Raw genomic sequence first — 14,332 nt, forward strand, 5'->3', positions numbered from 1 at the left:
CATCCTCTATCTGCACATTTTTTTTTCTGCGTAACATTTCTCCCTGTTGACATTCATTTTGTTAGTTTTGGCATGGTTCTTTAATCTGTTAAAGGCATTCTAACCTTGTCTTCTTGGGTAATAGCTATTCCTAATTTGGTCTCATCGGCAAATTTAATAAGCATGCTCTCTATTCCATCATCCAAGTCACTGATAAAGTTGTTTGGGCCCAGGGCAGAACTCTGTGGCACCCTACAAGTAATTTCTCTCCACAATGAAAATGAGCCATTTGTGAGTACCCTTTGGGTTTGGTTGGTCAACCAACTATAAATCCATCTAACAGTAGCATTATCTAGATCACATTTTACTAACTTACCAAGAGTATTGAGGGAACCTTGTCAAAGGTCTTACTAAAATCAAAATATGCTACATCTGTTTTGTTCATTGTAACTCTGTCAAAGAAAGAGATACGATTAGATATAATTAGTCTGGCATGACTTGGTTTGAGAAACCCATGTTGACTTTTAGTTATTATCAATAATCAATTTTGAATTCTGCAGCAGAAATTACTATGCTTGTGTAGCTTAGGGCATATATCTCTCGCAGAGGTTTCTGGGAACTATAGTCCAAACCCCCCCCCCCCCAATTTGAAAAATTGACTTCTGTGTGATGGTGTGTGCATGTTTGTAAATAGATTTTCACAAAGAGGAGGTATCTATAGGCAACATTCATTTTTCTTGAAAACTACTCATAACGATTTCACCCTTTTACATAAAATTTTAAATATCAGCACAAAAAATTAAAGATAAGATCGAGATCAGCCCCTGATCTGACAAGGTTACAGCTTACAACATGAGGCTCAACAGTACCCCTCATCTTGCATTGATCAGAGGGCAAAAAGCAGTGCTGGTCCAGTGGCTTCCATGTCAATGGGGCGAGTAATCCACTCCAGGTCTTAGTCCAGATTTTAAAGGATAAAAGGTGTTGAACTGACATGGAAGCTACCACTGACAAAAGGCTGTTAAAAGACAACAACAAGTCAGAAAACCGGCCCATGTCTTACCTAAACCGAAGAGTGGAACTCTGCAGGGTTTCAGACAGGTGTATTTCCCAGCACTACCCAGAGTGGCTGGAATACATACCCGGCACCTTTTGTATGCAAATCACATGCTATACACTATGCAGTGGCCCCACTCCCAGAATCATACTAATGGTAGACAACAAGCCAGACAGCAGTTCATCCTTCATTTGACAAGTGGTCAAGAGAGACCTGACCCAGCCAGTTTAGAATGCCACTGTCACAATTTCCAATGAGAAGAAAATATATAAAACCCACATTATAAGTTACACTCCACTGCCTTGTGTTTTTGAAGCATAGTCCCTCGAAAGTTTGCTGAACTTTCTTTTTCAGTTGTCTGGCCCAAAATGGAAAAGCAGACCAGGGCCCATTTATACTAAACAATTATAGTTCTGATTGCAGGGCTGCATCTTATGAAATTCTGTGGTTGGAAGTCTGATAAAGCACTAGAACTCTCTGGCTGAGAATTCTAAATACTGAAAATTTCTAAACTGAAAATCCCAGGATTTTATGTATAGAATCCAGTTAAAGTGGAACTATGTAGCATGAAAGGCCCCAGGAGGAAAAAAACACACCAGAAATGTCATATCAGTGACTAAAGGGATGAATTCAGTTGTTTGGAAGCTTTTTTGAAATACAATTCCCAGAATCTTTCAGGGCTTCTGTTGGATGGATTGGAGAATATTGTTGAAGGAGGGGCTTTTGGAGCTGTAGGTTGTTGTTTTTTCCTAAGGGATTTCTCCAAGCTTTACTTTTTCAAGTTGGGCAGCCCGGATGGGCAAGCCATAGATTTTTTATGATGACATAATTATAGCATTTCAATGCCATTTTAACTGTTATGTTATGGCATCATCCTACAGAATCCTGGAATTTGTAATTTAATGAGGTGTTTAGAATTTTCTGTTAATAGGTGCTGGAACTCTCCAGCAGAAAAGTTGAGATATTTTGCTAAACAACAGATCTCAGGATTCTGTGGGATGAAACTGTGAACATGTATAACTGGATACTTTGGATATACCCATGGGCGTGTTACAGACCGCCATTAAAGTACGTGCGGAGCGTGTACTAGTTAGGAAGGGGCGGTGCTTCCGCACCCCCCTAACCCTAGTACGCGCTCTGCGCGCACAAAATGGCAGCGGCTGTTCGACACGGCCGCTGCCATGATGGCGTCATGAACGCGCCGCCTCCAAATGAGGTGCCGCGGACGTGACATCATCGCTCCACGCAAGGGCACTTAATGCGCCCTTTCCGCGGAGCAGGAAGCAGCTCCAAAACGGAGCTCCTTCCTGGTTTGCGTCACTGGGCACAGCCTTCAGGGCCAAGTGACCCCTTTCTCCTCCTCCCCACCGCCACGGGGTGTCCTTGGGGCTTGAAGCCCCAAGGACACCCCTTTCCAGGCTGTGGGGAAGCGGCCTTTTGCCGCTTCCCCGCGGCCCGGAAAGCGGCGGATTGGGGCCTCAGCAGCTGCCGTTCTGGCCACTGAGGCCCCGATACACCAGGGAAAGGCACGCCTACAGGCCGTCCCAAAGGGGCGGTCTGTAACGCGCCTTAGTTACTCACAATGTTGTGCGGAAGTAACATCTTTCAATTCTTATCTGGTGAACATGAAATGTTTCAGACCAGCAACTATCAGCTAGCATGTTTGCTGAAGTCAAAAAGAATTAGCTATCAGGCATCTAAATGCTAAATGCATTCTGAAATTTGACATTGAAGGGCACTGTATTTGCATTTCACTCAGGCTAGATCAATAAATCTAGCAGGAGGAGGCAACATACTGGACTGTACCAATATGACACTGTAGATACAGAACATTGTATTTCAGAATAATTCAGAACTGCCACACCCACCCTATAAGTAGAAAACTAGACATACTCCTTCCTGATGATATATTGATGTTCCACTTAAAGTGAATTTTTACATGGGGGAAAAACATTCAGAAATGACATTCTGCCCCACTCAAGAGTCTGAATTGCAACTGCCTAGTCTCTCACCTCTTTCTCCTGCATGATAGATTAGGTTTTTGGCTCACAAATGGGTTCTGACAAAACAGCAATTTAAGAGTCTAAGCAAGTCATATGACATACATATGGGCCACACAGGCTAGGCTAGGCTTTAACTGACACCCTTCCATGAGAGCTTAAAACAGATGGCAAAATATTGTAAAAGGAGCACACATAGCTTTGAGACCCCTTAGGGTTGGCTGGTTTGTACAGATGGTGAAAGAGCCCTCTTATTTCATAAGTTTTCACTTAGCCACTTGATATAGCTGTCCCTAGTGTGATGCCCAGCAGAAAAATTGGTAGGCCAAACGGTGAAGATCATGCAGCCATGAAAGCAGTCTTCAAAGTGATCCACAGTTACCTCCACCCCAGCTTTCTCCAGTCGTTTGGCATACATCAACCCATCATCTCTCAGTACATCAATCTCACAGGTCAAGATGTAAGTTTTAGGCTGGAGGCGAAAGACCTCTCGCTCAGCTAGCAATGGAGCTGCACGGACATCAAGCAGTTCAGGTATAGCTTGGATTATTTCTGCCTTTCCTGTTGTGGGCATTACAGGTTTGTAGTTCTTTCTGAACCTTGAAGGCACGAGGAAAGTCCAATCCAACCGTTCTCGGAAGGGATTGACATGGTCCACATCAAGGGCAGTGTGATTGTTGATCACCATAGACAAGGCAAAATCATAGTCCCCATTGAAATAGTCAATCCAGAACTTCACCATGACAAAGCGGGAAAGGACAGGTGTGACTTCATTCTGTTGGTATGAGGGAGTGTTGAAATCAAATGGCTGGAGGACAGGATAGATGAGAGCTTGCAGTTTAAACCGGTTGGTGACATTCTCCTCTTGAGTCATCTATAGAAGGCAGGCAGGGAGACAGCACAGTTCAGGTATTGTACAATACTAAACTTACCCAAAGAAATTAGAAGAGGTTGGCTTCATTTTCTCTACACCACAATCCCTGAGCTTGAAAAATTTTCTTTTAGACTACAAATCCCAAAACCCCTCTCTCAGCTTGCGATATGTAATCCAAAAAAGGAACCTTCCCAAGCTTTGCAGCCTCTTATCTTTTGTTGTTTTCAACAAGACATACGTTCACAGAGTTGTTGCCAAAAGCATCCTACCCTTATCACAGTACTATAATTGTGTAGTGTGGATGTGCCCCAAAAGTCAAATATATTCACAAATAGTAAATAACCTCTTGAATAATGTTTTCATGCTTAGTACTTCCTTACTAATTGTTGGTCCCAATGGTGACTTGTACTGTGATTAACAAAGGACTTGGAAAAGTTACTTTTCTGGATGACAGCTCTCAGAATCCTCCTGTCAACATGGCCTTTTTGGCTGGGAGATTTGGGAAGTTGTTAATGGAAAACCTTGCAAAAACTTTTTCAAGCCCTGGATGAACATGTTAAATACTAACACTCACCTACCACAATATATATGGGACCTATACCTTCTGCAAACCAAGTAATACATTAAAGAGTGTCAGCTTTCCTATTGCAGCCTTCCACAAATTGCCAATTTCCAGTCATGCTGGACTACAATCACATTATCCCCAGGCATCATGGCCACTGGGGAAGATGGGAACTTCAGCCACACAGATCTGGAAGATGCCAAGTTGTAGAAAGATGGTCAGCTGCATTGAAAAACAGAAAGGCAGAAGCCTCGTTTATTTGACTAAATTAAATAAATGAGATGGTGCAATTAAGAATGAAAACACGAGGTGTGGGTATAGCCTTGTTGGCATTCATCAACTGTAAAATTATCCTTTCAAATCAGATAGTGGCTTTCCAGGTTCACAAAGCCACAGAACCAGCCAAGTTCTCAGCCAGAGGAGAATCTCTGTCCCTACCTGATGCCATTTAATTGAAAGACCCCAATGATCAAGCATGGACCCTTTTGTGGTGCTCTACCACACAATCATGAGCACAGCACTGCAGAAGTTACCTCTTGACACACAGCAGCTGCCAAGTTTCCTCCTGCACTGTCACCAGAAATTGCAACTCTGTTGGGATCAACGGAATAGTGTGCCAAGACCTCAGGAAGCATGAAGTGCTTTACAGCACGTAGAACATCATTGAACTGCACAGGGAAGTGGAAATCTGGTACTAGTCTGTATCTGGAATGAAAAGAGTTGTTTCCATAAGAGAAGCCACTACAACTTTTGAGCAATGTCAGGGATTGATAGTGGAAATTAAAGTAAAAAAATAATAATACGAAAACAAAACAAAAATCCTGAAGCAACCAAACCCTTTCTATGCTCTGAGACAGTCCTTTTCAGCCAAAGTGCTGTTGCTGTTTTGGAGCCATATGAACCTGATCATCCTGACCAGAATCCTTTGCAAAACACACTTGGGTAGAGACTGCTCTTTTAAAGGCAGAACATCTGAAAGATCACTGCTGCTGTAGTTGTTCACAAAGCCAGAGTTTCCAGTTTCAAGATTTGATCCTTAAAACACCTAAGGATCAATCTTGGCTATCTGGTGACTATGGGAGTTGTACTCTAAAATATTTGGGAGGGTGCCTGCTTTTGGGAGGCTACAGTGAGTTAAGTTAAATATGGAGAAATCAGATCCAGTATAGAACTAGCATGATGTAGTGGTTTGAGAGTTGAGGGTTTGAGTCCCTGCTCAGACATGGAAACCCACTGGGTGACCTTGGACATGTTATGATCTCTCAGCCTCAGACGAAGGCAATGGCAAACCTCCTCTGAACAAATCTTGCCAAGGAAACCTCATGCCTTAGGGTCAGTGTACATCAGAAACAACACAAAGGCACAAAACCACCACAACAGATACATTCTAGGGTCACCAGATGGTGCTGGAATGCAACTTCTATCACCTTTGACCATTGGCCATGCAGTTCATGAAAAAATTAGAGTTGTCCAATATTATGGTGGTGGTTACTGTTGTTGTTGTTGTGTGCCTTTAAGTCAGTTCTGACTTATGGTGACACCATCATAGGGTTTTCTTGGCAACATTAGTTCAGAGGAGGTTTGCCATTGCCTTCTTCTAAGGCTGAAGAACACGTGACTTGCTCAAGGTCACCTAATGGTTTCATGGCTGGGCTGGGAATCAATCCTGATCTCCAGAGTCATAGTCCAAATTCAAACCACTATGCCATGCTGTGTTAGGAAAAAGCTGCTTTAGTTGTGAGGCCAAGAAAATCTCTACTTGTTGCTTGAAGCAGGTGATAGCAATTATTTTGTGAGCTAAAGAGACATAAAGAACTTGTTTTTCAAAACTAAAGGCTTGCTGGGGATCATAGACTCTGAGCATGCATGACAGACTCTGCTCAGCCTTCCCTCCCCTTTCCTCATTCAGTATAAGCTCCTGCTGTCGACATTTAAAGCCCTCCATGGACTGGCCCCTCCTTACTTATCAGACCTTCTTTCTCCTCACCTTCCCACTCGGGCCCTCCGTTCTGGTAGTCAAGGTCTGCTGTCTCAGCCCAGGATTTCCTCTGCCCCATCTCGGATTCACCCCTTTTCACTCGCTGCCCTGCACTCCTGGAACCTTCTTCCCTCATGAGCAAGAGCCATCACTTCTTTAACCAGCTTCAAAACGGAGTTGAAGACCATCCTGTTCATGGCAGCGTTCCCAGGCATTGCATAATTGTCACTTGCTATTTGATGTTCTTTTGGTGCCTGTTTTATTGAATCATTTCCTGTATTGCTATGTATTTTATATGTATTATCCTACTAGAGAGGCCCCTTCCCCACCACCACTCCCTTTATGTCGTGACTTTTTAGATTGTAAGCCTGAGGGCAGGGAACCGTCCAATTAAAAAGATTGTACGTACAGTGCTGTGTAAATTTACAGCGCTTTATAAATAAAGGTTAATAATAATAATAATAATAATAATAATAATAATAATAATAATTCAGGAAGCTGGTAGAGGAGGAAAGTGTTTTGTAAAAAAAATGCTATGCTGAAGTTTAGACAGATTGGCCCCACTTGTGAATAACAACCGCAACAAAAACAAAATATGGTGCATCATATGTCAACATTTGTTTTCTTTTGATATGGGAAAGAAAACAGAAAGGCTAGGATTATATGTAACATTCAAACATATAGCCACCAGGTGGCATCATCTGCATGGAGCCAAATGAACTAATGGGAATGTGATGATTCCATCTCTTTTTGGAGTGTGTTAGTGGGAACAAATTTCCAACACACACTCTCAATGCTTTTTCGTAATGACATTTAACATGATAACCTTGGTCTTCATTTTGCTTCCGAAAAGGCGACTTTTGCCCCATTCTGCTGTTCATACAACATCTTCGTTTCATTTCAATTTTCAGCCTCTATATACCATTCTTCAACACAATGTTCAAGATTTTTACTTAAAGGTTAGAAGGCAAATCAGTTTATATATAAAAAAATAGGAACAGATTTTATCTAAAACATTCTCCTTTGTAATGGCAAGATTCACAATTTACTGGCTTTTCCATGGAAGAACATTCCCCCCCCCCCCCGAGTGTTTATTCAGGGAGGAGCAAGAAATGGAACAGGAGCAAATATAAAAGTTTCAGTCAGCAGCACCATTAAATAAATACCAACTCTTTTTACTGGGCTCCAAAAAATCTACAGAAACAGGTACAGTGGGCCTTCAGTATCCATTGGGTTCTGTTTCCAGGACCCCTCATGGATACCAAAATCCGTGGATGCTCCAGTTACATTATATGCAATGATATAGTAAAATGGTGTCTCTTCTATAAAATGATGAACAACTCAATGGTTTACTTTTTGGAATGTTTTTTGGGGAATATATTTCAAGACATGGTTAGTTGAATCCATGCATGCAAAACCCATGGATATGTAGGGCCCAACTGTATATTAATCAATGCCCAGGTGAAAAGAGAATGAGGAGAGCAGGCAGATTGTTATAATAAGGGAACTTCCTCAGAGGGAAGCTCTACAACAGTGATGGGAGTTGTGCAATCCTACAGATGCTCCTGTACTCCAGTGCCCATCAGCCCTAGCCAGCACTACCAGTAGCAAGGAATTATGGGACTTGTCATCCAATGATCTCTGAAAGACCACAATAGTCCTCCAAATGTTTTCAGCCTGCAACTCTCATCAGCCCTAACCAGTGAGGGGTTATAGGAGTTGTAGTCCAAAAACATCCAGAAGGCCACAAATTCCACGCTCTTGCTCTATAAGAAGGGAGCACCATTCTCTGTCATGGATTCTGTACTCGTAAACTAGATGTCCCCTTGATGATTTAATGTGGTGGTTCTCCAACTTTGTCCCTCCAGGTATTCTGGACCTCAGGTCTCAGAATCCTTGGCTACTGACCAACCTGTCTGTAGCCTCTGACAGGTCATGTCCAAAACACCTGGAGAACCAAAGTTTGAAAACAATAAAGTTTGAGAACAACCAAGTTTGAGAACAAATTAATGTGGAATTTCCCTCAATAGTTTGATGACTACAGCTGCATCTGCGCTCCAGAAATAATCCAGTTTGATGCCACTTTAGCTGCCAGGACTCAATGCTATGGAATTTTGGGAACTGTAGTTTGTTGTGGCCCCAGAGCTCTCTGTGAGAGAAGACTAAATGTCTCTCCAAACTAATTTCTCAGGATTTCATAGCATGGAGCCATTGCAGTTAAAGTGTTGTCAAACTGGATTATTTTTGCAGTGCAGATGCAGCCTACAAGACCATTTGGCAATAATGTCATATTGCATATTGGAGACAATTCCTCCATTGCTGTTCGGTTTCCATATCAAATTGAAAATATCAGTTCATGCAGAACTATGACATTATCCTAAATCACTGATAGTATTATTGGGTAGGAGCTTGTTTTCCATCTTCCTAACACAAAACTCCTGAAATGATGAAAATGAAAAGCCAAGAAGCACCAATAAGTTGCTGCTGTTTACCATCTACTCACTCAATTGAGACAATGACAGCATCCAGTGATTCAGCCATAATCGAGCACAGATTATTGTAGTAGCTTCCTCCTAGAACCAGAGAAGAATAATACTGTAATAAGAAACAAGGAAACAATAAGACAATACATGTAGTCAGGATTAGTTTTGTAGTATCACAAGGAGCCTTAGGCTCATTTTAATCCAAAAGTGAAATTCACTTGCTATACCACATCCATGGTTTCACAAAATGGCTACAGGAAATACATTATTTTCACAATTTCTGATGCTAAGAGATTTGAATGCTGTTGTTTATGCAGCCAAGATGGCATGAGCCACGCATAAGAAGGAAGTACCAATAGACTTAGCAGAGCTTGCCAGAGTCTTGAAATCCTTGGGATAGGGCTCTCTCGTGGTCTTGCCATTGTCACAAGCTCATCTGGTGAGGACAGGTGAAAGGGCCTTCTTGGTGACTGTTCCCAAGTTGTGGAATTCCCTCCCATGGGAGATAGGCTGGCGCTCTCGTTGCTCTGTTTTTATTTTAAACAGATAGAGAAACTTACTGAGTATGTAGAAGTGTTTTTTAATGGGCTGTGTGGGCTGCATTTTTTATCTTGATTGTTGCATTTGTTAAATTATCTTATACTGTTGCAAATTATGAGTATTTTAACATGACAGCTAATTGCTTTTTTTGTTTTTTATGCTTTTGTATCAACAAGCTTTTAGTTATATCTAATAGTAAGGTTTCTCCCCATCAGGAGAAAACACAATACTAAATAAAAATTTTATACATAAAGGTTTGCAAAAGTACAAAAACACATACAAAATAAATCCTAAGTAAAGGAATCCCAAAACCAGTCCAAGAAGGTTTGAGTATGTCCAGTGGACACAGACCAAAATTATAGTGGTGTAATATGCCAGTGCAACTATGCCAGGGTGCAAGAGGGAAAAGGCACCAGGTCCAATGGCTGTGAAGAAATTAATGCAAGGAAGTGCCAGTTTTTGTTTGCTTTTCCATATCACTGACCCTGGAAAAAGATCAGCTCACAAGTGTTGTGCAACAGGAGAAGAGAACATTGTGACCACTGAATTCTAGGGAGAATAAAACCCTGAAAGCAAACATGAGGGAACAGAATGGAGGATGCTGGAAGGCTGTCTGGAACAGTTAGGCATGAGCACTCCACACTGCATTGTGTAGGCCATGATCTAGTGAGGTAGTTCCCCTGTGGAGGAACCCAAGAAGGCCTCAAAAAGGAAAAAGAGTCATCTTGGATCAGACCAAAGACCCATGTAGTCAGGCATTCTGTTCCACCATTTTCCAGTCAGTTGTCCACCAGAGGCCCAAAAGCAGGGCACAGAGTGCAAAGTGGAGCTTCAGAATCCTTTGAAGTTGTGGTTGGCAAATTAGTCCCATACAGCTGTCTTGGACTATGACTTCCAGAAGTCTCAGAAACCATTGTCAATGCCCAGGTTTTATGGGTACTGTAGTTTGACCCATCTGAAGGACACTAGCTTGTCTTGCTTTGCTTTAAACATTTACAGAAATATACTGGTGACTTACGACTTATTAATAGAGAAACAGCCCATATCAAACAGTTCCTTGTGCCATCAAAAGGAACTCTTTCTTTCATGTACACCTGGGACATAAAGTTGTGAATGGTATGGAGAACTTTCCCCCCTTTTGCCATAAGACCAGAATTCAAGATGGTCCAATAAAACTGATTGGTAGTACTGTATATTGACAGATAGAAGAGGGTGTTGCCTTAATTTTAAGAAAGATTTGATAAATTTATAGATCTGTCAATGACTAGATTGGGGCGAGAATTCTGTGGCCCTCCAGATGTTGATGGACTGAAAATCCCAGAATTCCTCATTGTGGGATTGTGAGCTGTATTCCAAAAAAAATTAACATTTCCAAGGCCTAGATATCATCCACACATCATTTCTGTAGGCAGGTGTGCTATCTAGAATATTCAGGTCAGCTTGCTTATATTATAACCTACTTACTCTTACTGCTCTCTCAGGGATGTAGATGAGAGCCTTTACACAGGGATGAGCACACTACAGCCTTGTGGGGCCAACTTTATTTTTTACTGGAACCCTCAATGCCTCAAGTGTGAAACAGTGGTAAGGAGCTTCAAGCTAAAAATAGGATGTCTCTAAGCATATACACCGTTTCAGAATTTGTCACTGGTATTGGAACAAATCTCACCATGTCTTTCAAATTAACATATATTCCTGGGTCCCATATCCTCACCCCACAAGCATACCGTTCCAACAGTTTTCTTTAGGGGAAAAAAGAATTTTGGTTATTGCTATTGTTAGACAACTGGGGATCAGAAATTCTTCCTAAACTACTGTGCATCAGTCAGAAACGGACCAGTAGACCCTGACCTACACTCCACTCATTCTGCTTTAGGGGGACTCTTATAACTTATCCTAACATCAAAAATAGGAATGGTTAAGCACAAAGTAAAAAAGAAGGAAGGTTGTTGATCACATACTTGCACTGGCCAACGCCCATCCTCCTCCATGGATGTAGACTACACTAGGCTTCAGTGTCTTCTCTCCTTCTTCAGAGGGTTCATACACTCTGACCTCGACACCATCAAACTGAGTATCTGTTATTTTCACTCCTTCAGAGGACTGGGGATTCAGCTGGTCAAACGCACCAATCATATAATTCAAAAGTCTCAGATGATGGCCAAGTCCCAAGAAATGTGCCAGGTTACACTAAAGGAAGAAAACATCAGCAGGGATTGAAAAAAAGTAAAACAGTTGGAAAGAAGAATAAAAGAAATGCCCATGTAAAGGTCAAATTTGTTGTTGCCATATTACAATATGCATTCATTTCTCTACCTTTCTTCTTGTTCTAAATTAAAAAGTTAAACAGCACAGTTCAAAATTACTGGTAGTGGATGTGTGTATTTATTTTCTGTATTATTCTTCATTTTATCATGACCCATCTTGAGATGAGTTACAACTTAAATATATCCAAAATAACTATATGTGATAAAGACTGGATTTACTAGATGTCTTTTTCTTTTAAAAATCACTCTGTAGGTGGTATTGGTCATTCTTAAATAAAGCAGAACTAATCATTCGATTGTTGAAAGATCGGTCAATATATAGGTCATTGACTGAAAGGGTCTACTCTAATCAGAACTAACAAGAAGTTTTCATACCTTCCAACTTTTCACAGATGAACATAAGGACATGTTTGGCCAGGTAATGCCAGAATGTGACAAAAAGGCAAAAATTATTAGGGCGGGAGAACAGATAAGCTAGGAGAGGCTGCAGCAGTTTGCTTTTGCCTGAGCCTACTTGGAAGGACAAGATTTTGCCCCTCTTGCTGAGTTGAGTACAAACTACTTCTACACTTTTAATTCAGTCTGTAGCAACTGAAATAAGGTGAGAATTATGGGGGAATGTGAGAGGAAGAAAGAGAAACTGGGACATTTTAAAAGCAGTTGAAAAAATGAGACAATAGAGGATTGTTCCTGCCAAACTGGGGCAGTTGTAGGGTATGGAATTTAGGCCATACCCTCCAACAGTCTTTAATTATTGTCTTACAATATTAAAATATTTTAAAATACTGTATTTTAGATGCTGCTTGGGGCCCCTTCTAAACTCTATGACTACACAAAAGGATAACAGCAAAACATTCTGTTCAATGATGAACATGTTTGCCACAGCAAGCACTGTCTTAAATGAAGTGGTCTCTATTTTCCCACAGAGAGGGAACACACTAAGTGTGTGTTCGGGTTCAGCCCTTGGAATTTCCAGTGACAATGACCAGGAAGAAAGTGACAGGAGAAACCCTTTAACAAGGACTCAGGATAGTTGCTACCAGTCAAAGCATGCAATACTAGGGTAGTTGGGGAAATTGTTTGCCTTGCATGTCCTGTGTAACAGTCAGCAAGTACCCAAGAGTCAGATGCAAAGAGCTCTTTCTATTTTGCTCAGTTTAGCTCTCCTCATGGGCTTATGATGAGAGTAACATAGAGGAAATGTCATGTTTGCTGTAGCCTTGTTCTTCCTTAAACTACAAATATCAGGATTCCTTAAGAGGCAGCCATTGCAGTGAAAGTAGAATAGTGCTATAACAGTGTTATAAGAAGAGTAGGCTACAATAAGAATAAAAGTAGGGCCACCTCTGCATTATTTCCTTTAAAAAAATTAAGATCACCTTTAAAGTCTCCTATAAAGTAGGCTACAGAAGTTTATTTTTAAATCTTTTAATACAAGTACTCATAAAAAAACTGCAGATGGTCTACACTCTACCACTCAACACCATTGCTTACAGGAAATATGGGAAATTGCTTCCAACATTTCACAGATGAAAACCAAGACACACATGACCAAGCAACATCAGAGTGTGTTCAAAATGGCAAAAGATGTTAATGAAGAGGAATGTACAACTGGGAGAGGCTGCAAAAGTTTGCTCTTGTCTGAACCTACTTGGAAGAGCAGGACTCCACTCTGTCCTCTCCTTTCCACACTTCTGAATTTATGGAATGCAAACTTCTTTTGCCCTTTGAACTCAGTCTGCAAAAGCTGAAGAAAGCTGAGGAGAAAAGGGGAAAGTGGGAGGACAAGAGAGAAACTGGGACATTTTTAAAGCAACTGAAAAACTGGGAGGACAGAAGCTTGTCTCTGCCAAACTGGCCAATGCTAAAGACATGGCTTCCAGGTCTTGAAATTTACAAGTTGGGAAAAGCAGACAATGCAACAGTGACCAAAGGTCATGGTATAAAAGGTTTGAAACTGAAGAGTGGGGTAGACTATCTGAAATTTAATTAAAAAGAAAAAAAAAGGTCAAAGAATGAGAACAGTGGGCATAGAATGGAGAAGAAAACCTTTGGCAGAGATTCTGTAAGGGAGCAGAACAGCAGTGACTAACCAGTTGCAAAAGAAATGAAGTTTTAAAAAACATCCCTCCCATGACAATCCATGGCTGCAACAGTTGGCTCAAAACCACAAGCCTCCTAGTCATGTCTAGAAATTCTGCTCACAACAATAAAAATTAATAACAATCAACTGGCAGAATCCCAAGGCTCCCTGTTGGAAAGTGGTTAAAAGCATGGCATATAAAACAGACAAGCAAGACAGAGGTCATTGGGAGAAAGTGGCACTGAACACTGTGTGACTCACATCTGAATTGGAATGCATAAAGTCGATGAGGATCATTTGTACATGCTAGGAATATGTGCATTAGTATGCGTGAAACAGAGAGAGAGAGAGAGAGAGAGAGAGAGAGAAATAGACAATCAGAAAAAAAAGAAAGAAATGGAAAGACAAAACCTGTTCCTGTAACATACAATACTAACATAAAACAGGATTGGAAAACTGCTGAGGTTGTCAAGTTGAGATTTTGCCCTTGTACCCTGTGCTGAGTCAAT

The 14,332-nt window shown here is 41.2% G+C and overlaps 1 protein-coding gene across 4 annotated transcripts in view; it reads right to left on the minus strand.

The window, feature by feature from the left end:
• Window positions 1–2,908: 2,908 nt before the first annotated feature.
• The window catches only part of NCEH1 (neutral cholesterol ester hydrolase 1), a 31,044-nt gene continuing 19,620 nt past the window's right edge, over window positions 2,909–14,332 (minus strand). For 2 of the 4 annotated variants that reach the window (XM_042460322.1, XM_042460324.1), the window contains 4 exons: window positions 11,435–11,663; window positions 8,954–9,023; window positions 5,006–5,177; window positions 2,909–3,910 (listed from right to left, as the gene is read on the minus strand). In XM_042460322.1, coding sequence (XP_042316256.1) covers window positions 3,293–3,910; window positions 5,006–5,177; window positions 8,954–9,023; window positions 11,435–11,663 — 1,089 coding nt within the window. In that variant the 3' untranslated portion in view covers window positions 2,909–3,292. Of the gene's footprint in view, window positions 3,911–5,005; window positions 5,178–8,953; window positions 9,024–11,434; window positions 11,664–13,391; window positions 13,412–14,332 lie in introns of those variants that run through there. The other 2 variants (XM_042460323.1, XM_042460325.1) reach the window with 2 other exon arrangements.

Source organism: Sceloporus undulatus, chromosome 3 (assembly GCF_019175285.1).
Source record: "Sceloporus undulatus isolate JIND9_A2432 ecotype Alabama chromosome 3, SceUnd_v1.1, whole genome shotgun sequence".
Taxonomy (NCBI): domain Eukaryota; kingdom Metazoa; phylum Chordata; class Lepidosauria; order Squamata; family Phrynosomatidae; genus Sceloporus; species Sceloporus undulatus.